The following is a 26,507-nucleotide window of genomic DNA, read 5'->3' on the forward strand; positions in this document are numbered from 1 at the left end:
CTTCCCCTTCTGGGTGAGGCCGCTACATACGGCTGTCCATATCCTAAACATCCTTCCTTCCAAAGCCATTCAAAACAAAATCCCATACTCAGTATTGTTTAACAAACCGGTATCCTATTCTCATCTAAAAGTTTTTGGCAGTTTATGTTTTCCAAATACTAATAATTCTCACAAGAAAAAGCTTTCTCCTCGATCTAGAAAATGTATCTTCCTCGGTTATACACTTAACCACAGAGGGTACATATGCTTTGACTTAACCACAAAGAAAATCATCATTTCACGACATGTGAACTTTCATGAATCATGTTTCCCATATGAAGAGTCTAAAACAAAAAAAGACTTAGAATATGATTTTCTCTCTTCTGATGGTGAACCTTCTCCTCTGTTCCGCCAGATACTAGAGACTGTCACCGTCCCAGCTACAGCTCCACCGAGTGTGGACTCTCCTACTTGTGAAGCGCCAACTCAATCAACCCAAGTGGTGAGAGAGGAACCAAGGCACGCCATGTCAACACGTTCTAAACATGGCATCTCCAAGCCAAAACAAATTCTTTCTCTTCATGCTCAAACACAATCCCCACTTCCAAAAAGCTATCTCAAAGCGCTTGATGATCCAAACTGGAACCCGGCCATGAATGTTGAGTACGATGCTTTTATTAAGAATAAGACTTTTGATCTTGTGCCAAGGCCTCCAAACACTAACGTTGTTACTTCAATGTGGCTCTATAAACACAAGTATGTTGCAGAGGGGTTCTTTAAGAATCACAAGGCTCGACTAGTCGCCAATGGGAAGTCCCAAGAACAAGGCATCGACTTTGACGAAACATTTAGTCCAGTGGTTAAACCAGCAACCATTTGGACAGTTTTACATGTTGCACTAATGTGTGATTGGCAGGTTCATCAGCTAGATGTTCAGAACGCTTTTCTACATGGGACTCTCGACGAGACGGTTTACATGACTCAGATACCAGGCTACGTAGAAAAAACAAAACCAGACCATGTCTGCAAGTTAAGCCGCTCGATTTATGGTTTGAAACAGGCTCCTAGAGCCTGGAATGCTCGGTTTGTTACATTCATTACTTCTAATGGATTTACACAATGCAAATCGGACACTAGCTTGTTTGTTTACAGGAAAGGAGACTTAACAGCATATCTCATCTTATATGTTGATGACATTATAGTCACCGCCTCCACAGACACGCTAAGACAAACCATAATAAGCCTCCTCAAGTCAGAGTTCCCTATGACAGACTCAGGCCGCATCAGCTCCTTCCTTGGCATATCCGCAAAGTTCAACGAAAAAGGACTCTTTCTTAGCCAAGCAAAGTATGCAGAAGACATCATACACCGCGCAGGTATGTCTGATTGCAAGCCTTGCGCCACGCCGGTTGATTTAAAATCAAAATTGGCCGAGAAAGATGGAAAGCCAGTTCCTAACCCGACGGAATACCGGAGCTTAGCCGGAGCCTTACAATACTTGACTTTTACGCGACCCGACTTGTCCTATGCAGTGTAACAACTTTGTTTGTTCATGCATGATCCCAGGGAAAGCCACTTCCTTGCCATGAAACGAGTGATCCACTATCTACAAGGCACGAAAACAATGGGATTACAACTGCTCAAGAAACAGAGCATGAAGCTCACGGCCTACACGGACGCAGACTGGGGGGGATGTCCGACGACAAGACGCTCCACATCAGGCTTCTGTCTTTACCTAGGAGATAACCTCATCTCGTGGTCAGCTAAATGCCAACCCACAGTCTCTAGATCAAGTGCAGATAATGGGAAGACCAATGCGACAGTCAACCTTGGTAAACTGCGATAATGTCAGCGCGGTATACCTCTCCTCGAACCCAGTTCAACATCAGCGTACAAAGCATATTGAGATCAATATACATTTTGTCAGAGAAAAAGTCTTAATGGGACAAGTCCGTGTACTTCACATTCCATCGACACTTCAATATGCAGATATCTTTACGAAAGGACTACCTTCCTCGCTCTTCAACGGATTAGATCCAGTCTTGGTGTGACAGAGCCCACGCTGCAACTGCGGGAGGGTATTAGAGGATAAGTATCACTTTGTATAGTTTAGATATTATTCCTTGTATATTCCTTTCTGTTATGAGTCGATCCCTATAATCGCTCAACCTCTTGTACTATATATGTTGACATCAATACATAATACATTCCAAGGGAAACATAATCTCTTATAATCAGAGCCTACTCCAGAACCTTGACGCTTACAAGACTCTTCTCCAGAGTTTTCCAGGTGCGCACTTCGTTAGGATATCGGCTAGATTTAAGCTAGTATGAACCTTGACAACTACAACCTCTCCTGCTGCTATCACCTCTCTGATAAAGTTGAACTTAGTACGGATGTGTTTAGTTCTCTCGTGATAGCCTCCATTCTTAGCTAAGAATATTGCAAACTGTGAATCGCAATTTATCTTGACTGCTTGTTGCTCGTAGCCTAACTCTTCGCAAAACCACTTAAGCCACATGGCCTCTTTAGATGATTCTGTTAGGGCCATATACTCTGATTCAGTGGTAGATAGAGCCACTACTGGTTGGAGCCCCGATCTCCAACTAACAGTGTTGCCTCCCACTTGATAGATTTATCCAGTAACTGATCTGCTTCTGTCCAGATCAGTTGTGTAATCAGCATCGCAGAATCCTTCCACGCTGAAGCTTGAACCCTTAGTGAAGGTTAAGCTGTAGTTATAGGTTCCCTTGATATACCCTAGGATCCATTTCACCGCTTCCCAATGGATCCTTCCTGGGTTTCCCATAAATGAAGCTTTTGTGTCTAATTTGCAGCCAAACATGCTTGTAGTTGATATGGAGAAGTTTGTTAGCCCACAATCAGGAGATAACTATTGCAGTTGATGTTCAAAATACATGACATTAGTTTTGTACTTTTTATTGGTTACTTGAAGTACTTTTTTTTGGTTTCTTGAAATTATCAAAATATCTCAAACTTTCATTTGATCAGTCTATATGATTAATATTGTCTATGCTTGTTCCAGAGAATTGGTTCTTTGTTGATGAGAAAGAACCAGTTGCACACGCACTCGTCGAAGTCGTTGAAGCATCTGATGTTAATCCATCAGATCTAAATGGTTAGAACTCACTGAGCTAAGTTAAGTCTCCTCCACTTTAGTAACCATCTTATGCACTCTTCTTGGATTTTGGAATGCTTCAGGTTTATCTGATCCTTACGTGAAAGGCCAGCTCGGCGCCTGCAGATTCAAAACCAAGATACTAAAGAAAACGCTCTCTCCCAAATGGCAAGAAGAGTTCAAGATCCCAATCTTGACGTGGGACTCTCCAAACATCCTCAACTTCGAAGTCCAAGACAAAGACCGGTTCAGCGACGACAGCCTCGGCGACTGTTCAGTCAACATCGCAGGGTTTAAAGGCGGGGAGAGAAACGATATGTGGCTGCCTCTTCAGAACATCAAGATGGGAGGCTTCACCTCGCTATTACAGTGACCGAGGACGAAGCAAAGGTGGGCTTGAAGGAGCGACGATAAGTAAAGAAGACATGTGGGCTTCTTTTGCTACTGATGATGCAAATAGAGGCTCATTCTCTTCGGTGGTGTCTGATAAGGCGCCGAGAGTGAGGGATAATCTTGAACCGATTAACATTGAAGGACAAGAAGAGACTGGGATATGGGTGCATCAGCCGGGAACTGAAGTCTCACAGATAGGGGAGCCGAGGAAAGGCAAGAGTCGATGCGTTGACAACAACATACGTGGAGTTACTCTTGAGGCTTCTACTGGTAGTAATGAAAGCAGCAGTCCTGATGAGAACCAGGAATGGGAAGAAGGAAGAGTCAGGGAACGTGGAGGAGGATGTGAAGTCTCCTAGGGTCAACTTGAAGGCGTTGAATCGAAAGGATGTTGGTGTTAAGTACATAGTTGAAGACCGTTTGTCAGGGCTTTTGACGGGGAGAAGTCCGAGAGGTGAGAGCTTTGGCTCTGAGGATGCTGAGAACAAGGGGCACATGAAGGATGTTGCGAAGAGCATTCTGAAACACGCTGAGAAGTCTGCGAGTCATATTAAGCACGCGTTTTCGCGGAAAGGGTCGAGGAAGTCGAGAGATGATGAGTGCTCAACGGTTCCTGAGAATGAGTCTGTGTTTGGTTCAGAATATCCGTGTGAATATTCTGACGATGATGATGTGCAGGGTATTGAAATTCATACATGTTTATAACACTTTATAAATTAAACTATGAATTCATATGTCTAGATCGCATGCAAATACTGAAATAAATCTAAATCGATTTTTAGCACTCCAAACGTGGTGTTTCTATAGGTATCCACACGCACACAAACTGAATTTAGACAGAGATCATATCTCAAAATTTAACGAACACTTTCGTCTACGCTGGATTCCTTTAATTACTTGGCTAAGAAGAAACACTTTTCTTCTTCACCAAACCACACACCGAACGATCTCTCTCGTTGACGTCTTATGCGGCGAGCCATAATCAACACGTTTGCTTCGTTAAGCAAACTTTATTACTTATGGGACGTGGCCTAATTCAATTAGGTATATAATGGGCCAGCCCATTATATTAAAAATTCTTAATTACATTAAGATAATTCATGTCCAACCAATATATATGTATAACATATTATATACCATATATATCTATACTATTAAAGCAGATCCTATTGTCATAATTATCTTAGGGGCATGTTTCCTTCACTAACATTGCATGTTTCATTAAGGGCAATTAAGTAATATTAATAACAAATCTATATTGGGTCATTATTTTTGGATCCAGCCCAAATCAAATCTCTCTTGGGCCATTTGGGCCTATTAAAAAATCAGATTCAATTATCACCTTTTTTTTTTCCTTTGGACCATTGAGTCCAAGTTCAAATAATTTTTTTTCAACTATTCTTAATTATTATTTTTTTCTTTTCTTAATATAATTTAAGCATTCATAAAAATAATTGAATTTTTTTATTGAAAAGTATAAATCTTTATTAAAAGTATATAATTTTTTAATTAAAATATTAACCCCATAATAAAATTAATTTATCAGAGTTATACCAACTTAATTCATTAAAAAAATAAAGTTTAATTTTTTTAACATAAATAGTCATTTAAAATGAAATACGATAAATAAAGATAAAATTTTTAAGTCTTTTATAAAATAAAACACAAATATATGAAAATGTGACATTTACTAAATATTTGTCAATTGAAAAAAAAAAACAAAAATAAACCCGCGCTTTGAAAGCGCGGGTCAAAATCTAGTAATATCTTAATGTAAGAACCTAACTTATTTATTATCCGGTTTGTTTAGGTGTGTGACCCTATAAGATCATATAATACTAGTAATGAATTCTCAATTCATAGATTATAAGCGGTTTCTAGCAAAACATTATAACCACCTAATATTATATGATAGTCGAACCTCGACATCACGACTCCATCAAGAGTCAGTACAAATGAGACATTCCCAACAATCTCCCACTTGTACTAGAATCATATATTCTCATACCATTTGTCTCTATATCTCGATCTCATCATAAAGCAAGAACTAGTGTCATCTTTATTAAGCTAGATCACGTTTATCGAACTCTGATTTATACTGATAAAACAAACGACTGACATTCACCTCGTTTGAGCATGGCATGCATTTTTCTGTATCAAATCTTTGATAGGCCCATAGATATTTATCTCCCATTATATGGGAGGAATAAATCTCATCTTGTTCCATCCCTATTCATTACAAACTTCATAGAACACCTAATCAATGTCTTTATAATCACCAGTTACGGCTGACGTTTGACAAGGTCAAAGTGGACTAATCCATAAATAAAAAATCATGATGAACTCATGTCTAAGGACTATACTCTATAGTCGTAATAAGAAACTTTCATGACACTCATATAACAATCTTGTAGAGTTCTCATAGCGGGTCAGTCTGATCATGTGTTCTCTAACACATATCCATGTGATTGACTTCAATACCACATATTGAATGACTCTATGAAACTTAGTCATCAATCACCTCACATAATTGTCATTCATGGTCATTAATGTACCACGTTAACAACCTTGACTAGGGACCTCGGTAATTTATAGCATCTTTCACTTATAGGGTTTCATGATCAAGTCACGTACTTGATGACCTATAAGCTTATAATATAAATTATTTTGGAACATTTATTTAATTATCCAATAATCAAATAAATCTGAAACAATTTCACTAATTTGAAAACATAACTAATGTATGTCAATATGAACATCATATCATAAACATAAAGCCTCCCACTAAAATCAAGATCACATCTTAATATACTTAATACCCATGGCTGCAGTATGACTTTCATACTTAGGCCATGGAAGAGGCTTTGTTAATTGATCAACAACATTTGCATCCATTGAGACTATGATGTGGTGCTTTGCTTGGAACTCTTCCAACCCACCACTCTCCATTAAGACAAAAGATAAACCAACTCGTGATCGAAAATCACTTTTGTCATTTTGAAAAATTGGTATCGCTGTAACCACTTACAACCAGCTCATAATTCCTCTATAGACCAAGAATTTATCCTTAGTATTTCTCAAATACTTGAGAATATTCTTCACTGTTGTCCAGTGACTTTCACTTGGATCAGATTGGTATCGACTCGTCATGCTCAAAGCATACACAACATCTGTACTAGTACAGATCATGGCATACATGATAGATCCTTTAGCAGAAGCATATGTGATTTTACTCATGCGCTCTCGCTCATCATGTGTCGAAGGACACTGAGTCTTGCTAAGAGTTATGCCATGAGACATTGGCAAAAAGCCTTTCTTGGAATCATGCATCTTGAATCTATGTAAAACCTTATCGATATAAGTATCTTGACATAATCCAATAGTCTTATTTAATCTATCTCTATAGATTCTTATTCCAAGGATATATGTAGCTTTTTCCATGTCTTTCATAAAGAAACAACCTCAAAGTATGTCATCTACATACAACACCAAGGAAACTGCGCTCCCACTAGTCTTCTTGTAAATGCAAGGTTCTTCTTTATTTCTAATGAAATCAAACTCTTTGATTGCCTCATTAAAACGGAGATTCCAACTCCGAGATGCTTGCTTCAAGCAATATATTGGAGTCAGGGCCCATCATAGCTTCCTCAAAGGACGTGGGTTCATCACTCTCTATTATCAATAGATCATGATGATCTGTCACCCAAACCTCATATCTATCAGGTTCGCGACGTGTCCTTTTGGACCAACGCACTCCAGGTTCCACAGGTGTAGATTCTACGACTCTTCGTAAATCTAATTGATCATCTTCCTAAGATGATGAAACCATCTCCTGTGTTTCTCGAACTTCTTCGAGTTATACTTTACCTCCACTATTCTTCTTAGAAAGAAATTTTCTCTCAAGAAAAACACCACTATGAGCAACAAACACTTTGTTCTCGGTGGGGTAGTAAAAGTAATAACCTTTGGTTTCTTTAGGACAACCAATTAAGTAGCATTCATCAGATTTAGGTCCAAGCTTATCAGTAAACATACATTTGACATAAGCATTAGAACCTCAAATTTTCAGAAAAGACAGATTTGGAACCTTTCCAGTCCACATCTCATATGGTGTCTTCTCAACTGGTTTTGATGGACATCTATTTAGCGTAAACGCAGACGTTTCTAGAGCGTATCTCCAAAAAGATGGTGGAAGATTTGTATGACTCATCATAGACCGAACCATATCTAATAAAGTTTGATTTCTCCTTTCGGACACACCATTCCATTGTGGTGTTCCTGGCTGAGTGAGCTGTGAAACAATTCCACATTCTCTCAGATGATTATTAAAAAGTAAAGTTAGTTAATTATAATAAAAATAAGATTACTTTTACGTTTTATTTTATTTAAAATTTTAAAAAGGAAATTAATTATTTTATTTCTTTTAGATTTTTATACATATATTGTATTTTTAATAGAAAAATTCTGTTTAATTATTTATATATTTTGACTTATACATACAAACACATATTTATCATATTCACACATACTCATGTACGACAATAACATCAAAATTAAAAGTTATGCTAGCATCATAAGATGTAATAAGGATAATAAAAAGTTGAGTTGTATCAAGAAATTAAAACAAAATACTCAGGTAATACTTTTCATGTAAATATTATTGTATTTTGTAAAAATAATATGTGGAAGCTTAAACCTAAATATAGATGTAAAATATTTGTAGCTATTTTTTCATAATTGTTTAACATAAAATTATCTATTAAAAAAGAAAGTTATTTACTTATAAGAAAACAGTAAGAGTACTTTTACATTTTTCTTTTAATTATGTTTTTACAAAAGTAATATTATCTATTTTAAAGTTAGTTTTTCTTCATATTTTTATTAAATAATTTATTGTACTTGTAGAATTTTACAATTCATTTTTGTTTAACATTTTTTTCTTAAAAGTTAATGTTTATATTTTATAATTCTCTATCTTTAGTATCTTTAAAAAAAAATTATAATGAAAAAGAATAATAACAATAATAATAATAGTAAAACTAGTAATAATAATAAGACTATTAAATATATTTAAGAAAAATCGTTTTTATTACTTTAGTATATATATTTTAATTATGATATAGTTTAACACATATCATATGTTAATTAGAAATTTTGAAAAACCAAACTCAATATAATCTTTTATAATTATATTTTCATTAAAAGTTTAGAAAAGAAAAATTATATTAAATAAATTGTTTTCAAATATATTTTTTAGGATTTTTATAAAGTAAAATTTCTGAAAACATTACTACTAAATATTTTTAAAATTCGTTTTTACTATTAAATAATTTTTAAAAGTAGTTTTTGTTCAAAATTCGTTTTTATTAGCTTATTATATATATTTTTAATCATTATATATTAAACAAATGTCACAATACTAAAAGAAAAATTATTAGCAAATAATCTTTTGCAATAATCTTTTGATTAGGATTTTAAAAAGGGAAAATTAATATTAAATAATATATATAATAAGATTTTTAATAAAATTCATTTTTGTTAATATCTTAGTATATATATATTTTAATCATGAGATAGATTAACACATGTCACAATCTTAAATATATAATTGTCATGTGTCGTGATCATGTCAATTAGCAACTTTGAATAACCAAGCTTTATATAATAAGATTATTTTTGGAAATAAAGTTGATCACAACGTTAAAGAAAACATCAAAGACGTTCTTGGGATTACTTCTGAAGGAGGTATGGGAAAGTACCTAGGACTCCCAAAACAAATATGTGGATCTAAGATGAAAGTCTTCTCCTATGTACAAGATCGCCTCAACGGATGCGTCAATTCGTTGTCAGCTAGATTACTCTCGAAAGGGGTAAAGAGGTTCAAATAAAATTAGTGGCGCATGCTGTGCCGACATACAGTATGTCGTGCTACTTTCTTACACAAGGCATAGTGGAAAAACTAAAAAGCGCAATATAAAATTTTTGGTGGAGCTCGAGTCAAAATAACCGAGGTTTACATTGGATCGCATGGGATAAAATTTGTATCCCTCATGACCAGGGAGGACTCGGCTTTTTAGACTTACACGATTTTAATGTTGCTTTGCTAGCGAAACAACTTTGGAAATTGATACAGTTCCCAAACTCCCTTCTCGCTCGAGTTTTGAGAGGACGATACTACAACCGATCAAGTCCTTTGGAAGATCGCAAGGTTTACTCACCCTCCTACGATTGGCGTAGTATTATGGCAGGAAAATCGCTCCTCACATCGGGCCTACGAAAGACTATCGGAGCAGGTCTCAACACCTGTGTTTGGACTGAGCCTTGGATCCCTGATATTGTCGCTCGACCTCCGAGACCGTCTGATCGCGTTACTTATAGACACCCAAAACTCCTTGTTCATTCCTTTATTAGGCGTGATACAAGGGGTTGGGATACTAATCTTTTACTAGAATATTTTCACCCCGAGGATATCCCGCTTATTCTCAAACTGCGACCGAGCAACACGTGGTCCATGGACGGGTATGCATGGAACTACACAAAATCGGGAGTTTACTCAGTAAAATCAGGATATAAACGGTTACAGGAGATCAAAGCGTGTGACGTTGAAGTTCAGGTTGTACAACCTAGTATCACTGGTTTACAGAGCCATGTGTGGAGCATTCATGCTCTTGGGAAGATGAGACACTTTATGTGGCAAGCCTTGACAGGATGCATTGCGACGACAGAAAGACTTGCTTATAGACACATGGGCACTGATAGGAGCTGTCCTAGATGCGGTGACCCTGAGGAAACCATTAACCATCTTCTTTTTGAATGTCCCCCGCCCTTCAGATGTGGGCTTTATCGGACTATCCGTCCCTTCCGGGTTACTTCCCGAGTACCTCTGTTTATCAAAACATGCTTCCTCTTTTGGAAGAAGAAAAACGTGGCCCATATGGAACCACTTATTGAAACTTTCCCATGGATCTTATGGTACATTTGGAAGACACGAAATGATAAAGTTTTTAATGGAAAAGAGGTATCACCTGTGGATACCCTCCAGCTAGCTTCCATTGAAGCCGAATGTTGGAGGAAAGCCAACCTACTTGAGGACAGCGAGGAAGAGGAGACACAGACTGCTCCTTCGACTATCTCGACTCTCCTTGCAGACCCTCAACTCCCGACCTGTCAAATCGATGCGTCATGGATTGAGAATGACACGGTTAGTGGTCTAGGGTGGTTTTATAAGGATCAAATGGGAGTTGAGAGATTTGGACTGCAAGGATGCCGGAAAAACATATCACCTCTCCATGATGAGATGGAAGGACTCATATGGGCAATGTCATGTTTGCAAGACCTACTTTGCACCATGATTCATATAGAGACGGATTGTTCCGGCCTAGTGGACATGATTGTGAACCCCACCGACTGGCCGGCGTTTGCCTTCGAGCTAGTCTCATTCAAACGCCTAAAGGCGGGTTTCTCGGTTTTTAACATTGACCGTATACCCAGAACCAAGAATTTGCGTGCAGATTCTCTCGCGAAGGAGGCAAGAAACATCGGAGTTCTCTTTTCCCATATAGATCAGACCCAGCCGGACAGAGCGTTTTTTCGGAACGACTCAAGCCCGACTTCCACTTGATCTTAGAAGATGAGAGTCGACAAAAAAATATATATATATCTATCTATTATTATAAAGAACTGTTTGTTCTCTCCTGGTGCTACCACGTCAGCTTCCACCTAGGAAAGTCGCGCGTTGTGAAGTCGCCACGTATCGACTCACTCTAAACGCTCCGTTTCATTAACTCTTCGGTCTACTGGGCTTCATTCAGGTGTTCTGTGTTTGGGCTTTGGAATGTCTAATTTTGATCTCTATCTGGGCCGAAAGAACAGAGCCGCCTCTGTTACCCTAATCAGCTTTAGACGAGAAACGAAAGTCGCATCTCCCCATCCTTCGACGGCGAGTCGATGTCGTTTCTGCTTTCCTTCACCACAACGGTCCGAGTTAAGAGTTTATGTGTATAAATATGTGTGAGATTTCTCCCTAACAACTCATCTTCACTTCGTCTCTCTCATATTCATCCTGATAGATTTTGATATGGCTAACTCCAGTGCTGGTGGATGTTAACGTAAGTCTGTTCTCCATATTTTTATTATTCATGATTCAACAATATTCCGGCTAGCTTCTTCATGTTTGTTCGCTATTGTTTTTACATTATTTTTTTCTCCTTATATTCTCCTCTTGATGTTTGGTTTTTCTATGAATCGAATTATGTTTACTTTGTGGTCTGGTGGGTGCTCTGCTCTCTGGGATTGTTTTTCTAGAAGTGTTTCCCCCACCACACACCACACTAGATCCAACTATTGCTTTATGTTCTCTTATGCTTTTGCTTGCAGTTATTTCAGTGAGTGTCAACATCCAGATAAGAAACAGAGGATGCAACTTAGCAGAAAACTGGGTTTAGTTCCAAGACAGGTCAAGTTTTGGTTTCAGAACCGTAGAATACAGAAGGTTTTCAATTTTTTACTTTCTCTCTTCCTCGCTTTGTCTCTTTCTCCAATAAAAAAAAAGAAAAAGAAGTACTTAGTGTTGCTTCTCCATCGTTTCTTCTTGCAGGCACAACAAGAAAGAGCTGATAGTAGTGCACTCAAGGAAGAGAGTGATAGGATTCGTTGCGAAAACACTGCCATTCGAGAAGCTTACGAACACACCATTTGCCACAACTGTGGTGATGCTCCTGTTCATGACAACTCTTACTTTGATGCACAGAAGCTTTGAATCTAAAATTCTTAGAGAAGAGGTTTTGGCTTTTTCTTTATGGAACATGTTTCACGCATTGTGATTGATCTTAGAGAGTAAACTTCCACTAACATCTTTTTTATCCTGGCAGCTCGAGAGGGTTTCAAGCATTGCAGCTAAGAACATGGGGAGGCCACTTTCTCATCTCCCACCACTACTAAACCAGATGCACCTCAATTAGAGTTACTCCACAGTGGTCCTTCGCTTGATTTTGATCTTCTTCTAGGAAGTTGTTCTTCAATGGCAGCCTCGAGTTAACCATCTCAACCAAACTTGGTTATCTCAGACATGGATAAGTCTCGGATGACCAACATTGCTTTGACCGCTATGAAAGATTTGCTTAACACAAACAATATATAGATAAGACGAACTTTTCTTCGTTCTAATATACGTATATATATATTTGTCTAATAAGAAAAAGAGTAATGTAAGATGTAAAAGTCAATGATTAATTCTTTATTGAAGTAAGGTAATGTTTCTTTAATGATTAACGTTTGTATAAAAAAATGCTTCTATAAGAGTATTTTCATAATCCTTACTAGAAATCTACGATACTGCAAACGAAAACGTACATCTTCACAACAGTACAAATTCCATACACCATCTTATGACCTCATGTTTTAATGATCCAAACACATACTAACCAATGCGTCAATACCCCGACCAAATAGTCTTTTACCACCCCATACCAAATGCACCACATACTTCACCTACCCCATACCAAGAAAAATAACGAAAAGTTTAGAATCAAAACAATCTACGAAGTTTACCAAAAACAATAAAATATTAAAGTTAACTGGAAGTAAGAAAAAAAACTAACAAAATTACAAAAATAAAAATAAAACAGGAATAAAAATCAATGATGCAATATCAAATTAGAATGTGATATTAATACAAAACAGTGAAATGTTTTTACTAAAAATGATTTTATATCATAATTTTGGACCGAAAATATTTTCTAAATCTAAACCATTAAATAGATGCATTAATCCTTAATATTGTAAACAAGAATGTAAGAAAAACATTAAGTTAAAAAGTATATAAAAATTACAAAAGATAATAATTGTAAAAATAAATAGTATTTAATGGTAAACTTTAAATAAATTGTGAATAATATTTAATGGTAAAAGTTTTATATCTTCTTAAATAATAATATAAATAATATAAATGCAATGAAAATAGAGAAAGATTTTAATTGAAAATAAATTAAGAATTATAAATATTTTATTAAAAATTAATGCAAACTTTTGTTTTCTTTTCTATACAAGAATTAATATTAGGAAAAAAACAAACAATTTTGACAATGAAACAACTCCGTAATAAGGCTAAAGCATCTTTGAATATTGGCAAACAACAATTGTGGTAAAGGTAACTATCTCGGTAACGATCTCTATGCCATAATTTTGCTATGTACAGGAGAACATGAAAGAATGCATGAAATTTATGAATTGTCATGAATGGCAAACTGGCATGCCTGGAGCTGACAAATGATGAAGTAGATTAAATGTTCCTTATGTAACGTTTCTATATTGAAAACGAAGTATTATAGAACTAATATGATATTTATAATGCCACCAAGAAAGTGCCACATCAATAATTTGGAAAATCGATGCATTGATTGTTATTATTACTATAAACAAACGGTGAAGTTTGTGGAGTTGGTTTTGCTGTAACTAATATGTGCCTACACTCATCGACCACTACTCATTTTCACAGTTTCCAGTTTCAAATGTTTTTTTATTAGATTCATTTTACTTTCTTCACATTCAATATAACATTCTACTTTTAATAACAAATGCAGCTTCAAATAATCACCACTTCCACTCCAATAACATGTAAAAAGACTATGATTTCAACATAAAAATTACTCACAACCCAAACCTTCTGAACCCAAAATATAGAAACCACCCGAATATGGGATCAAATTTTTGTTAAAAGAAACAACATGATGACCATTCGAAGCCTTCACAACATATGAACGCCACAACTCTTTAATATAGAAACACCTATTTAGTTCTAAATATATCTTATTACATATAATCCCTCCATATTTAAAACTTTTTTGAAGACAAAAATCATTATCATATACATTTCTTGCAAATGCAAACCTAAAACACAAACGCCAAAATCATACAAAAAATTAATACCATAGATCACAAGTAAAGTATATCCCGCCCGTAGGGCGGGCCGGCCCTATTATATATAATAAGATTGTTTTTATATACAGGTGGAGGGCCTAATGTATCAGATTCAGGAGGTTAACAATTACTTTCAAAGATCTCATGTTGGGTGGGATATGTTTTATGGTGGATATGTAACATCTCAAAGGATGAAGGTAAATTGGTTTATACGGGTCTATATTTTATGGCATGGTTCGGGATATATAGTAGCCTTTTTAGATAGCAGCAGGTCTTGCGGAGCAAAGGACTATGGATTGCAAAAATATTTGGGATGGTTACACCATAGGTGGATTTTTGTCTTTCATTGTTGCACGGTTTACACGTATTGGACATAGATGTTGTATTACAAGGGTATAAGGATATCATCAATTAGTTATCGTGTATACAATTGTGTTATTTTTTATCACTGGGTCATTGGATCAAGACCATGTGTGGAACCGTACATCAATAGTTTAATTAATTTTCATATATAATTATATATATATATATTAAATTTAAAAATAAAATAAAAATTCATGTTTGAAAATCACAATAAAGTCTTAAAATCTATTTTCTTTATTTTTCAATTTCACATAAAAATATATAAAGATAATTTAAACAATTTGGAGTTATGACAATACAAAATACAACAAGATCAAAACTAATAAGTATTTAAATGTATAATGAACATATTGAAATTAACTTTTAAGTTTTAAAAAGAATAATTACAATCAAATTGGATTATATGTTAGTCACCCATCTGTTCAACCAGTAGTTTTGGGTTTTACCGATACTATTTCCTGGCTTAATCTTAATTCCTATAGTTTATTGTGTGCCCATGTTTTCTATGGATTCGATCCCTAAGTGATGCGATTGATCTCTTATTTGAGAAAGTTGCTATAGTGTATGAGCTACATCAAATTTGGTGTCGTTACTGGAAAGCATTGGATTCATCATTAGACTTGGTTGATAGATTTATTCTATCTAACTTTTGTTTTTTATTATTTACTTATTAAAATTTTCTTGTATCTTTTAGATGCATGCCTAACAGTATTAGAAGAATCATGAAAATTGATTAGGTTGACTCTTCAGGTCGTGCAAAAGCTTTAATGTTCCAAAAGAGAAAGCGATTAACATCAACCAACACTACTTCTTTGTCGGTCGACACCAATTGTGAGCCAGAAGGGATCGACATTACCCAAGCATTGAGCGACACCAAACAACAAGCAAGCAACATGGCCACGACCCTTGTGCTCACACATGATACGAAAGGAGACATGCATGACTCTGACAATCATCTGCGTAAGGCTGCAGATTAGAGACTTGACGATCAGGGGACTGTAATCCCTGAACCAGAAGCAGTTGCTCTAGAACTAGAAACCGACAGTATATAAAGTGAACCAAACAAAAGTAAATATAGTTTTAATATGGTAGTTATTTTTTATAAATTGAAATGTCGAAAAAAAAAACAAACCGAAACCTAACTGATATCCGGATGGAACACCACTAATTTTTTACTCACTTATCGAATGAAAAACAAAATAATTCGTTTTTACATTTTAGCTAATTCATTGAATCTAAACTATTAAAACCGAAGTAGATTTTGTACTTAACCTTAAATTTTACATAAAAGTTACCATCACATGCTACTGACTTAAACCATTCGTATTAAATTATCAAACCACCTCAATTTAATTTACTTATTTAATTGATCGTAATTAATAACCTTAACCTATACTATTTTTTTACGAATTTTGGAAAATCTCCGCATATCCAATCTATGCTAGACGGCCGACTAATCGTCGAAAACATGATAATCGGACTACATATATGAACAGATAGATGATAATCGGGCAATGAACCGGAAGATGAAAAAAAATTCATGGTTTTCATGATTTTTATGCTTAATATCGCGTATGTGTCTTTGATTTGATGTATTCTCATTAAAACTTACAAGAATAATGAAAAAATCTATGAAATCGAGAAAAAAATTTTTTAAAAAAAATTGACAAAAAAAATTGACAAAAGAAGCACAGATTTACGTCTCGAACCCATGTCTGTCCTTTTTTAACCAGCACTTAAAACCACTAGACTATGACTATGACACAACAACAGTAAAGGAGCACATAACTAATATATATAGCAATCTCTGTTTAATTGATTTGGCATTAGGTCATATCTGACCATATGCATTGCGCCTAGCGATTTCTCGAACATTGCATATATGTATGTTCAACCTAAACAATAATTATCAAATATTCAGGCAACTAAAATTCACCTTAAAATGAGAATACGTTATTGTCCTTGGATTAATTTTTTTTTTCCCGCGGTTTACTTAGCAACGGCCTCACATAGTAGTCTTTATCATGTTAATACTTTAAAATTTTTAACTCAGAAAAATCATTTCCTTCCGGTTTGTATAGATTAAACATATGATTTCATCGCATGTCCTTTTTGTTTTATAGCACGATAAACACCTAAATCTATCCAATTTATAGATACACTAGATTTTTACCCGCGCTAAAGCGCGGAATAACTTTTTGGTAGTTTTTTTTATATAATCGCATTTTCTCTTTCTTTAAAGTAGGCATGAGCATAAAATCCGTAATCCAAAGTTTATACCAAATCAAACCAAAAATCTGATCCGTGCCCATTCCGAAATATAAGAAATTCCAGAATAGGTCTTGTAGCATGGTAAACCATATATCCAAACTCGAAGTTTTATTAGCCGTAGCCAAACCCTACGGGCAACCCGAAAAACCAAAAAAAAACCCAAGAAATCTAAAAAACCGATCTGAAAGTCCAAATTAATCACAAATGTAAATATTTGAAACATAAATATGTATTTCAAATATTCAATTCTATATTTATTTTGAAACTATATCTAAAAATAAGTATTTAAATCTTCAATAAGTACCTTAAATATCCAATCCTATCTAAATAAGTTTATTTCTTATGTTTTGCTTTTTAATTTTGGATTTAATTTTAGATATATCTGAATCAAACCAATATAACCTGAATCAGAACAATATATAGTTACTCTATGGATTTTAGATGTGATACAATTTAGAAGCAAAACCAAAGTGTTATATCCGAACCCGATTTGTACTTACAAATTTATCAGAATGACACCTAGGATGTGATATAAATTAGAACTGAAATTCTAAATACACAACCCGTATCGCAACGGGTACCTGAATGCTCAAGCCTAACTTAAAGTATGTTTTATGTTTTGTTCATTGATTTTTATATTTGATAAATATTATATGTATTGAAATAACCCGTGAAACTATATTCATAAAAAATATCAATAATAACATGTTCCAACATATGAAATAATAATGACTATTACTATTTATTTTATCATATATATATCTATATATATAAAGTACAGTTTGCTTCACTCCTAAGCTGTCCATGTCATCTTCCACGTCAGTAAGTCGAGCGACGTCGTGAAGACATGTGTCCCAGATTCCAAACGCATCGTATCATTTAAATGAGTGTGCAATTGATATGAGTTTTGTGATGTGTTTTGGGTCAGCCCAATAGAAGTTAACCCTAATTCTCTCTTTATGCTGCTTCTCATCCCCTCATCCCCCTCTCTCTGTTTGGTCGCGTCGTTTGATCTTCTTCTTCATCGACTAGATTCGATCGGTGTCATTAAAGTTCTTGGTAACTCCATCTTCCTTCACTCCTTCCACGATTTTTCACTCGATGTTCCCATCTTACTTTCAGTCGGTGAATATACAGATATAAATAGGTTAGTCTTGATTCTTAAAGTTTATTTCTCACAATCCTATTAACTCTAAAAAAATTTGCAGAGCACAATGGCAAACTCCTCTCGCTATGAGCTCTGTCTATGAGAGGAAGCCTAAGACTTCCTGGAGGAAAGACAATCGTTGTAAACGAATGCAGCACAGTAGGAGGAGGAAAGCGCCGGTGGCGACGGCGAAAAGGAGGAGAAGCCATTGATGATGGTGAAGAGGATAGAGGGAAGAGATCATTAATGGATAGTGGGACGAAGCTAACGCCAGTGACAAGGATATCTATGGAAACACGGAGGACACTGAGCTCAAGAATTGGGACACCGAGTTCGTCCAAGTTAATCAGTCTATTCTTCAGACAGGCTCTCTAATTATATTTAATTTATAAAAAAAAATAAAACAAACATATCCGCGTGAGTCTTGTTTATTCGTTAAAGGCATAGCAAAAACAGAATAAAAAGCCCATATACTTATTGGCCATGAGATAGGCCCATAAGTTTGTTTGTTTTTTTTGGCGGCACCCATAAGTTTGTTTGGTGAATATATATAGTAAAAGTTGAAAGAAACCTAACCCTCAACCGATCGAGATTCGATATGGCAGAAGGTCGGTAGTTTGGAATTGACCGTGTCGATTTCTTATCTGATATGTTTGATTTCAGATCTAGTTTAAAGATGTTGATTTCCGTTTTAAGGTTATGAGTCGAAGCCGACGACGGGGGTGTGGTGGGACATCAACACGTGTCCGATTCCCAAAGATTATGACCCTAGTCGTGTGCGTCCGAGTATAGAAGCGGCGTTGTTCAAATTGATGGGTCCTCATCCAGTGGTCATCTATTGCGTAAGCAACCTAGAATACATCTCTCGTAGCGTCTTGGAAGAGATCTCTTCCTCTGGAATCATTCTTAAACACACCCCCTTCAGTTGGTTAATCTTCTTTTATCTCTCTTTCTTTCTACCATTAATTAATGCATTGACTCATCCGTATTTTCCAGGTGGGGTTGAATTCATCAGCCTTTTAAGAACTTCCCATCTACAGTATTTCTCATATCCGGTGATGAATCGTGGTATACTTACAGATTAGTCTGGTCGGGATTCAGTTGGCTTCGTGCATATCCAGGTCCTGAGCCACTATCAGCTAAAGATGACTTTTCTTCCCACAAGTGGCTCTGGGAAGACTTACTTGAAGGTGACTTTTTTTGAACGAAATAACCACCATATAAGCTATTTCTGAACTAGTCAGTTTTTTTTTAAGGGTCCACAGAGACTTGTGAAGAGACTCCTCTTAAGATACGGAGCAGGATACTTGAGTATGAAATGCCCTTTTTTTTGCCGAGTATGCATGTTTCATTTCTCGAGCTTTGATGTTTTCATCACCCATCTTAAGAGTAGACAACACAAAAAGGAGGTATGCCTCCTCCTATACTCTCAGCTTTGTATCATTTACATTTGCTAACCAATTGTATGATAATAATCTCGGTTTGGTTAGCAGTTGCTTCTCAGTGTGGTTCCTTTGTACTACATTAACAATTATCCTGACAATACTTGCACACTTTGCGAGTATCCATATTACAACGATACTAATAGGAAGCTCCACTTGGAAAGTGATGAACACAAAGTAAGCACCCTTGCCTCCCTCCTATTCACAACTTGTATCATTACATTTTTAACATCTTGGTATCAAAATTTGACCCCCATGTGTTATATCATATGTGTTGGCTGAGAAGGAGGCCGCAGCAAGTGTCTCTCATGAGAAGGCTTCCCTTGTCGTTCCACTCAACACCAGTCAAGAAAAGGATGGCGCCAACAGGAAGATAACTTCAGAAGAGCCTATCTTCGCCTAGACTAAGAAGTAAAGCGTGAACTAGACAAAGAAGGAGAGTGCATGGTCCTGTACTCCTATGTCGTGTTGTTCTTAATCCTAAAATAAAACTCTCTGCGTTTTTTTTCTTTTTGTTAATTGTCAGTTAAACTTGTGATACTTTTTTTACATATGGAGATCGGACATAGTACCCCGCTAGCTTTATTCCACATTAGTCGCTTTTTTTTTTTTTAATTAATTGTTCATCAAATGTTCCGCTGGTGGTAAAGTTGTAGGCTTAAAACTTGTCATTTAATTTTAATGTGTTGTGTATGCAGGTCGATTCTATTTGTTATAACTATTTCTATAGTGGAACAGTATAATCAGTTTGATAGGAAAATTAATTAAAGTTGTTCGAGACAATTCCTTTTGTCCATTTTTTTGGTGTTGGTTTGGTATGGTTTATCAATTATCTCTTTTGTGCTTAAGGTTTGTTTGTACTAACTACATTTATCGAGTTTGGGGTTTGCTTTTGTAACTTCCACTCTACAGTCTGCTTTTTCACCAAGTATTCAAAGAAGAAATAAGGAACAATGCTTGCAACATTTATCAGTTCCTACTTGCGTTTACGGGATCTATGGTTGAGGTTTGGAGTACTAAGAAACACAGTATATGAAACAAAACTTTACTATTACGTTATTATCTGACTATTATTCAAGACAAGATACGAACCCGTTACGTTGCAACGGGTTTTGTTTGATGTTTTAATTTAATAAAAACCATAAAATAATAAATCACTTTATTACAGTATTATGATTATTTTTTGCATATGTTGTTTGAAATTTATTTTATTGTTAAAACATGTTTTCATACATAAGTTCAAGTTAATATTTGTATTTTATAATCATGGTACATAGATGAATTGTTATAAACTTTATACTAAATATTAGAAAAAATACTATACATAAACATTTAAACTGAACACAATCCGAAATAAGAAATGAAAAGAAAAAAGAAATGAAAGTTATACATGTTCTTATGTACTTATTTCATGTCTTATTAAATAAGTCTTTAAATTTTATTTTGTTAGGAACTTTAAAAAAAAGGAAAACATTCTATTTCATAAATCTCCTTTTTCTTTACAGTAAAAAAAATTAAATTAAATACTCTTTTACAATTTTGTTTAAGATTTTATAAAATGTAAATTACTCTCATATAACCTATTACAATTATCTTCTCTTTAGAATTTCAAAAAAAATATTGTTATCAAATAATTATTTTTAGTTATTAATAAATATTTTCAAAATTGCTATTCTACAATTTGTATCAATACTAATTTTACACTTCTTTTGTTAATTAAATAATTTTTAATAATTTTGATATCAAATAAATTTTTACAATTCTCTTTTGGTTAGGACCTAAAAGTATTATACAAATTTCTTTTTCTTAAGGATTTTTTATAGAAAAAGGAAAACAACTATCAAATATTTTTTTACAGTTTTGTAGGATTTTAGAAAAGGAAATTAAAATTACATAATCTTTTAAAATTATATTTTGTCTAGGATTTAAAAAATAAAATTTCTATAAAATAACTATTTCCAGTTAATATTAACTATTTTTAAAAGTTGCAATTTTCAAAATTTGTTTTTTTTAATATCATTAATATTTTTACAATTTTTCTTGTTAATTGAATAATTTTTACTATCATGTTTATCATTTAATTTTTGAAGTAAAAATTACAATTAAATAAAATTTACAATTCTATCTGGTCAAGATTTAAAAAAAAAAAGAAAAACAATTAATTTGTTAAGATTAGAAAAAAAAATTCTTTTATTTAAGATTTTAGGAAAAGAAGAAGTTATTTTCACATAATGAAAGTTTTGATTGACACATTCACAATCTAATTTTTTAATTGACACATATAACAATCATATCAGGCAAAATATTTGAAATCATTTTTTGTTTATATTTTTAACACAAATTTATTAAAAATTAAAGTTAGTTAATTATAAGAAAAATAAGATTACTTTTACGTTTTTATTTTATTTAGACTTTTAAAAAGGAAATTAATTATTTTATTTCTGTTAGATTTTGTACAACTATTTTATTTTTAATAGAAAATTTTTGTTTAATTATTTATATATTTTGTTTTATACATACAAACACATATTTATCATATTCACACTTACTCATATATGACAATAACATCAAAATTTAAAATTATGTTAGCATCATAAGATGTAATAAGGATGATAAAAAGTTAAGTTGTATCAAGAAATTAAAAGAAAATATTCAGGTAATATTTTTCATGTAAATGCTATTGTGTTTTGTAAAAATAATATGTGGAAGCTTAAATCTAAATATAGATGTGAAATATTTGTAGCAACTTTTTATCATATTTTTTAACATACAATTATCTATTAAAAAGAAAAGTTATTTACTTATAAGAAAATAATAAGAGTACTTTTACAATTTTATTTTAATTATTTTTTAAAAAGGTAATATTATTTATTTTAAAGTTATTTTTTCTTCATGTTTTTATTAAATAATTCATTGTACTTGTAGGATTTTACAATTCGTTTTGTTTAACATTTGTTTCTTAAAACTTAATTTTTATCTTTTATAATTATCTATCTTTATATCTTTTAAATCAAACATTATAATGAAAAATATAATAACAATAATAATAATAGTTATAATAATAATAATAAGACTATTAAATAATATTTCTAATTAATTTAAGAAAAATCGTTTTTATTATTTTAGTCTATATATCTTTGATTATGATATAGTTTAACGCATATTACATTTTTAAATATATAACTATCATGTGTCACAATCATGTTAATTAACAATTTTGAATGGTCAAGCTCAATATAATCTTTTATAATTATATTTCCATTAAAAGTTTAGAAAAGAAAATTTATATTAAATAAATTATTTTCAAATCTAATTTTTAGGATTTTGAAAAGGGAAAATTTCTAAAGCAATTACTACTGAATATTTTTTTTAAATCGTTTTTACTATTAAATAATTTTTTTAAAAAAATTTTAATTCATTTTTATTATCTTATTATATATATTTTAATCATTATATATTTAAACACATATCACAATATTAGAAGAAAAATTATTATCAAATAATCTTTTGATTAAAAATTTAAAAAAGAAAAGTTACTATTAAATAAGACATGCATTTACAACGAATTATTTTTCTCGTTACATCTCGTTACTAATTTTGTGTTTTCTTGTAGTAATTATAGTGTGAACGCATATTACAATGTGTTTCTTTTAATACATAAGGGATAATAAAAAAAAAAATTGGTCAAATAAGGAATAAAATAAAAATTGCATGCCTCTGAGTGTGTGTGACAGAACTGGTATTCATTTTAATTTTGTATCGTTACACAGTTTTGTGTTCTGAACCCGTTAACGCCCGGTCGCATTTCCAATGCATTTCCCATTTCGAAAAGTTAATTGGTTATTTATGCAAGGGCACATAATGGATCCTCAATAAACAATCGTACATATTCAAATACTAATGAAAAATGGAAGTCCAAAAATATTACTGTCTTAACTTTTGTTACATTCCAAGTTTATATCATCCTATTTTCTATTCAAATCTTATTATATAAAAAAGACAATTCTCTTTGACAAAAAAAAAAAAAAAAAAGACAATTCTCTTACTCTAAGCCTTCCACGTCAGAAAATAGTGAATACACATGATGACACGTGTCTCTCTCTAAGAAAGACTTTACAAACGTTCCAAATTGTTGGGTTCTTACGGTTTACATTGGGATTGGACTTGAATATGATAAAAAAATTAGTCAACTCAATCGTCACACATTTCTTCTTCCCGTATGGCGACCAATGAACCTAGGGTTCATCGTATTCTCCATTGTGTTACTAACCAGAGAGACAATGATGTATTCAACAGTGTTTTGTGAGAATAAGTGTGATGATGATTCCCTGGATCAAGCTGACTTTTAGTGTCATTTCGTCTCTGTTTCATCTCCCCGGAACAGTTACATAATGAATTTATTCATAGCCATTAATGATGTTCTTAATTCCTTCAACCACTGCAACCACAATTTCTCATTCATTGCATCTTCCTTCTCTTCAATGCGGCGCATCTCCAACTATAAAAAGTAAGCTTACATACAGTAAACATCGTCCTCACAAATCCAAATAACAGTTGAATTTTTTTCTCAAAAGGATGACGTTGATTTGAAGACTGGGTTGTGCTTCCACGGTTGAGATCCTACTTCCAAGGTTCTGGGAATCAATAAACTTGAAACACCGTTGCGAGCTTATGGGTGTGGACATGTTCCTCTTCGACGCTAAGGTTATTCCGTTCTTAAAACTCATCATCAGAGTTTTGAAACAAAAATCCAGTGTCTAATCCCATAATTTTCATACTTTTGTTTCCAAATCTTTATTTTAACTTTCTGCAGTGAAGTGATTTTGGACCATAATAGTAATGCACAAGCTACAGAGTAACTATAAGATTTGTCAATGAATATAAACCCTTTACTAACGTTTCATTTTATTTTCTGAGTTTTCTTGGATTTGGTTTTGTTTGCTTTAGGAAAGCTCATTGTGCAAGCCAAAAGGGGAGAAGAAAGGTCGTTTGCTATAATTTAAAACTTCTAACTTGACTATAATCTTATTTTGTTTGCTAACTCTTTCATATCTTGCACAGCTGGTGCTTATTATGGCTCAAATTCTGCGCAGGAGATAGTGTCTCAAGATCCATGGGTGAATACTACAGCAGTTACACATTATGTGATTCCGAACTCAACATACTGAGATGATGCTAATGCATGATTTGTTCTTGAATTTCCTAGCAGGATTTTACAGATATATCCCATGTGACTGGTAGACAGGTTTCGTTTCCATTCATTCAAAGAATTTGAAACAAATTGTGATCTCAGAGGTGAGCCTAAACCTGTAAATTCCAATATTTTATACTTTGACGGTTGTATCTGTATTGAGGTTCGAAGCTTATCTTTTGTTTGTGTTCAACTTTTCCAGATTTTGATTCGTAAGATGAGTAAATCACAATGGATATGTTTCAAAATGGTAGGTTTATTTTACTGTGTTAAAGTTTGTTTTGTGGCTTTGTTACTACATCTAAATTGACTCTGTTCTGTTATTTAGAATTGGAGAAATCAAACGCCGCTGGCCTGAATGATCAAAAGGCCAACCTTGAAGCTAGGTGCAGAAAGGCATAAGTGGCACAAGTGCGGCGGTGTACATCCTCATAAGAATCTAAAGAGCGGGCCAAGTCACATTTTCTTCATAAAGTTTTGATAGTTTTTTTTATTGGTGAATGGATGAGTGGGCGAGGATTTTGGGTTCCTAAAATTTTAGAATGTTAAATCATTCAAATTTATGTAATGTTGCCGTAACTCTGGGATGTCAATGGGTTTTAATGTTAAATAATATGCATTATGCCTTTAGTTTGATAAACTGATCCAGCGTCGGTCCTGAAAATTTAGAGGTTCTAGACCATTTAGTAAAGATTTAAAAAATTTGAGAGTCTAGGGCCTATTTACATATAAAATGTTTCACAAAATTTGGGAGCCTAAGATGAATGTTTCGTTAGCCTTTTCCGGCCCTGAACTAATCATCAAAATTTCAGATTGTTTACGGTAACAGTGTTGACAAACGATAGTTCTCCTCAAAACTAGATGCAATATACGACTTATAATAGTTTCAAGAACAAAAAATTTGTTCGTCCTTATGAAAATTTATAAGAATACATAAACTACGATTACATCCCATCACAACAACATCAAAAATCGATGCCACATGTTTCTATTACAAACAAACTAAACAGATCATGATTTTAGAAAGATACGTCGGATTTTACTATAAGAACTAAATTATAATTTCTTTTAATTAAAAACATTCAATTTAGAAAAAATATGACACATAAATTTAGCATCGAAATAGAAATCCGAGTCAGTAATCATAAAGTTAAAAATCGTTCTTTCAAAAAGAACAACAACAACGAAAAACTTTTTTAGCAAAAAAAAAACAACGAAAAAACTTAATACAATATATAGCATTTCAAAAGTCAACATAATTCTTATGAATACGGCTGATAGATAAAAAAAAAAAGAGAACATTCAAAACAATTGTAATACTCAATAGCAAGAAAAAAATGGATACTAAAAATTTTGAAATGCGTAAGAAAAAAAAAATGAATAATTTAAAATAATTTTGTTATTGTTTAGCTAAATAGATTACATATATATATATATTAAAATAAACATATTAAACATATAATCAAAATTAAAATTTAAGCAAAAATCTCGGGCGTAGCCCTAGCTTACCCTAGTTATATATATGATGTAGATTGACTTCTACTTATTTTCTTTCTGCATTCCATTAATCTATTCAATATAAAAATTAATTCAATTTCTAAAGAGTATAAAAATATAACATATTAACCAAGAAGGGAAGGGTATTCTTTTTTTTTTGTCAACAG

General features: G+C 33.5%; 3 protein-coding genes, 1 long non-coding RNA gene and 1 pseudogene across 9 annotated transcripts; all 5 read left to right on the forward strand.

Annotated features, from left to right (window-relative positions):
• Positions 1-1,603: 1,603 nt before the first annotated feature.
• Positions 1,604-4,629, forward strand: LOC125580064 (annotated as a pseudogene).
• Positions 4,630-9,753: 5,124 nt separating this feature from the next.
• LOC125580065 lies at positions 9,754-11,133 on the forward strand. Its single transcript, XM_048744028.1, has one exon. It carries the CDS (start codon positions 9,754-9,756, stop codon positions 11,131-11,133), a length of 1,380 nt encoding a protein of 459 aa, XP_048599985.1.
• Positions 11,134-11,374: 241 nt separating this feature from the next.
• LOC125580482 (homeobox-leucine zipper protein HDG12-like) lies at positions 11,375-12,778 on the forward strand. 5 transcript variants are annotated; one of them, XR_007318193.1, is made up of 4 exons: positions 11,375-11,620; positions 11,889-12,003; positions 12,109-12,292; positions 12,383-12,778. XR_007318193.1 is itself a non-coding variant. In XM_048744957.1 (4 exons), exons 1-4 carry the CDS (start codon positions 11,613-11,615, stop codon positions 12,409-12,411), a joined length of 264 nt encoding a protein of 87 aa, XP_048600914.1. In that variant the 5' UTR covers positions 11,389-11,612; the 3' UTR covers positions 12,412-12,778. The 5 variants fall into 5 exon arrangements, 1 of the variants encoding a protein (XP_048600914.1); XR_007318195.1 differs by having other exon boundaries at positions 11,375-11,522; positions 11,898-12,003; XM_048744957.1 differs by having other exon boundaries at positions 11,389-11,620; positions 12,109-12,220.
• A 5,537-nt stretch (positions 12,779-18,315) lies between these two features.
• Positions 18,316-20,242, forward strand: LOC111211247. The gene is made up of 4 exons (XM_048744958.1): positions 18,316-19,400; positions 19,467-19,619; positions 19,704-19,829; positions 19,939-20,242. The coding sequence occupies exons 1-4, from the start codon at positions 19,356-19,358 to the stop codon at positions 20,053-20,055; spliced, it is 441 nt and encodes a 146-aa protein (XP_048600915.1). The 5' UTR covers positions 18,316-19,355; the 3' UTR covers positions 20,056-20,242.
• A 2,979-nt stretch (positions 20,243-23,221) lies between these two features.
• On the forward strand, positions 23,222-25,477 carry LOC125580483. 2 transcript variants are annotated; one of them, XR_007318197.1, is made up of 5 exons: positions 23,222-24,636; positions 24,714-24,769; positions 24,859-24,947; positions 25,046-25,093; positions 25,172-25,477. It is a non-coding gene; the product is annotated as an uncharacterized LOC125580483 (long non-coding RNA). The 2 variants fall into 2 exon arrangements; XR_007318196.1 differs by having other exon boundaries at positions 24,862-24,947.
• The last annotated feature ends 1,030 nt before the right edge of the window (positions 25,478-26,507 follow it).

This window comes from Brassica napus, chromosome C1, assembly GCF_020379485.1.
Source record: "Brassica napus cultivar Da-Ae chromosome C1, Da-Ae, whole genome shotgun sequence".
Taxonomy (NCBI): Eukaryota; Viridiplantae; Streptophyta; class Magnoliopsida; order Brassicales; family Brassicaceae; genus Brassica; species Brassica napus.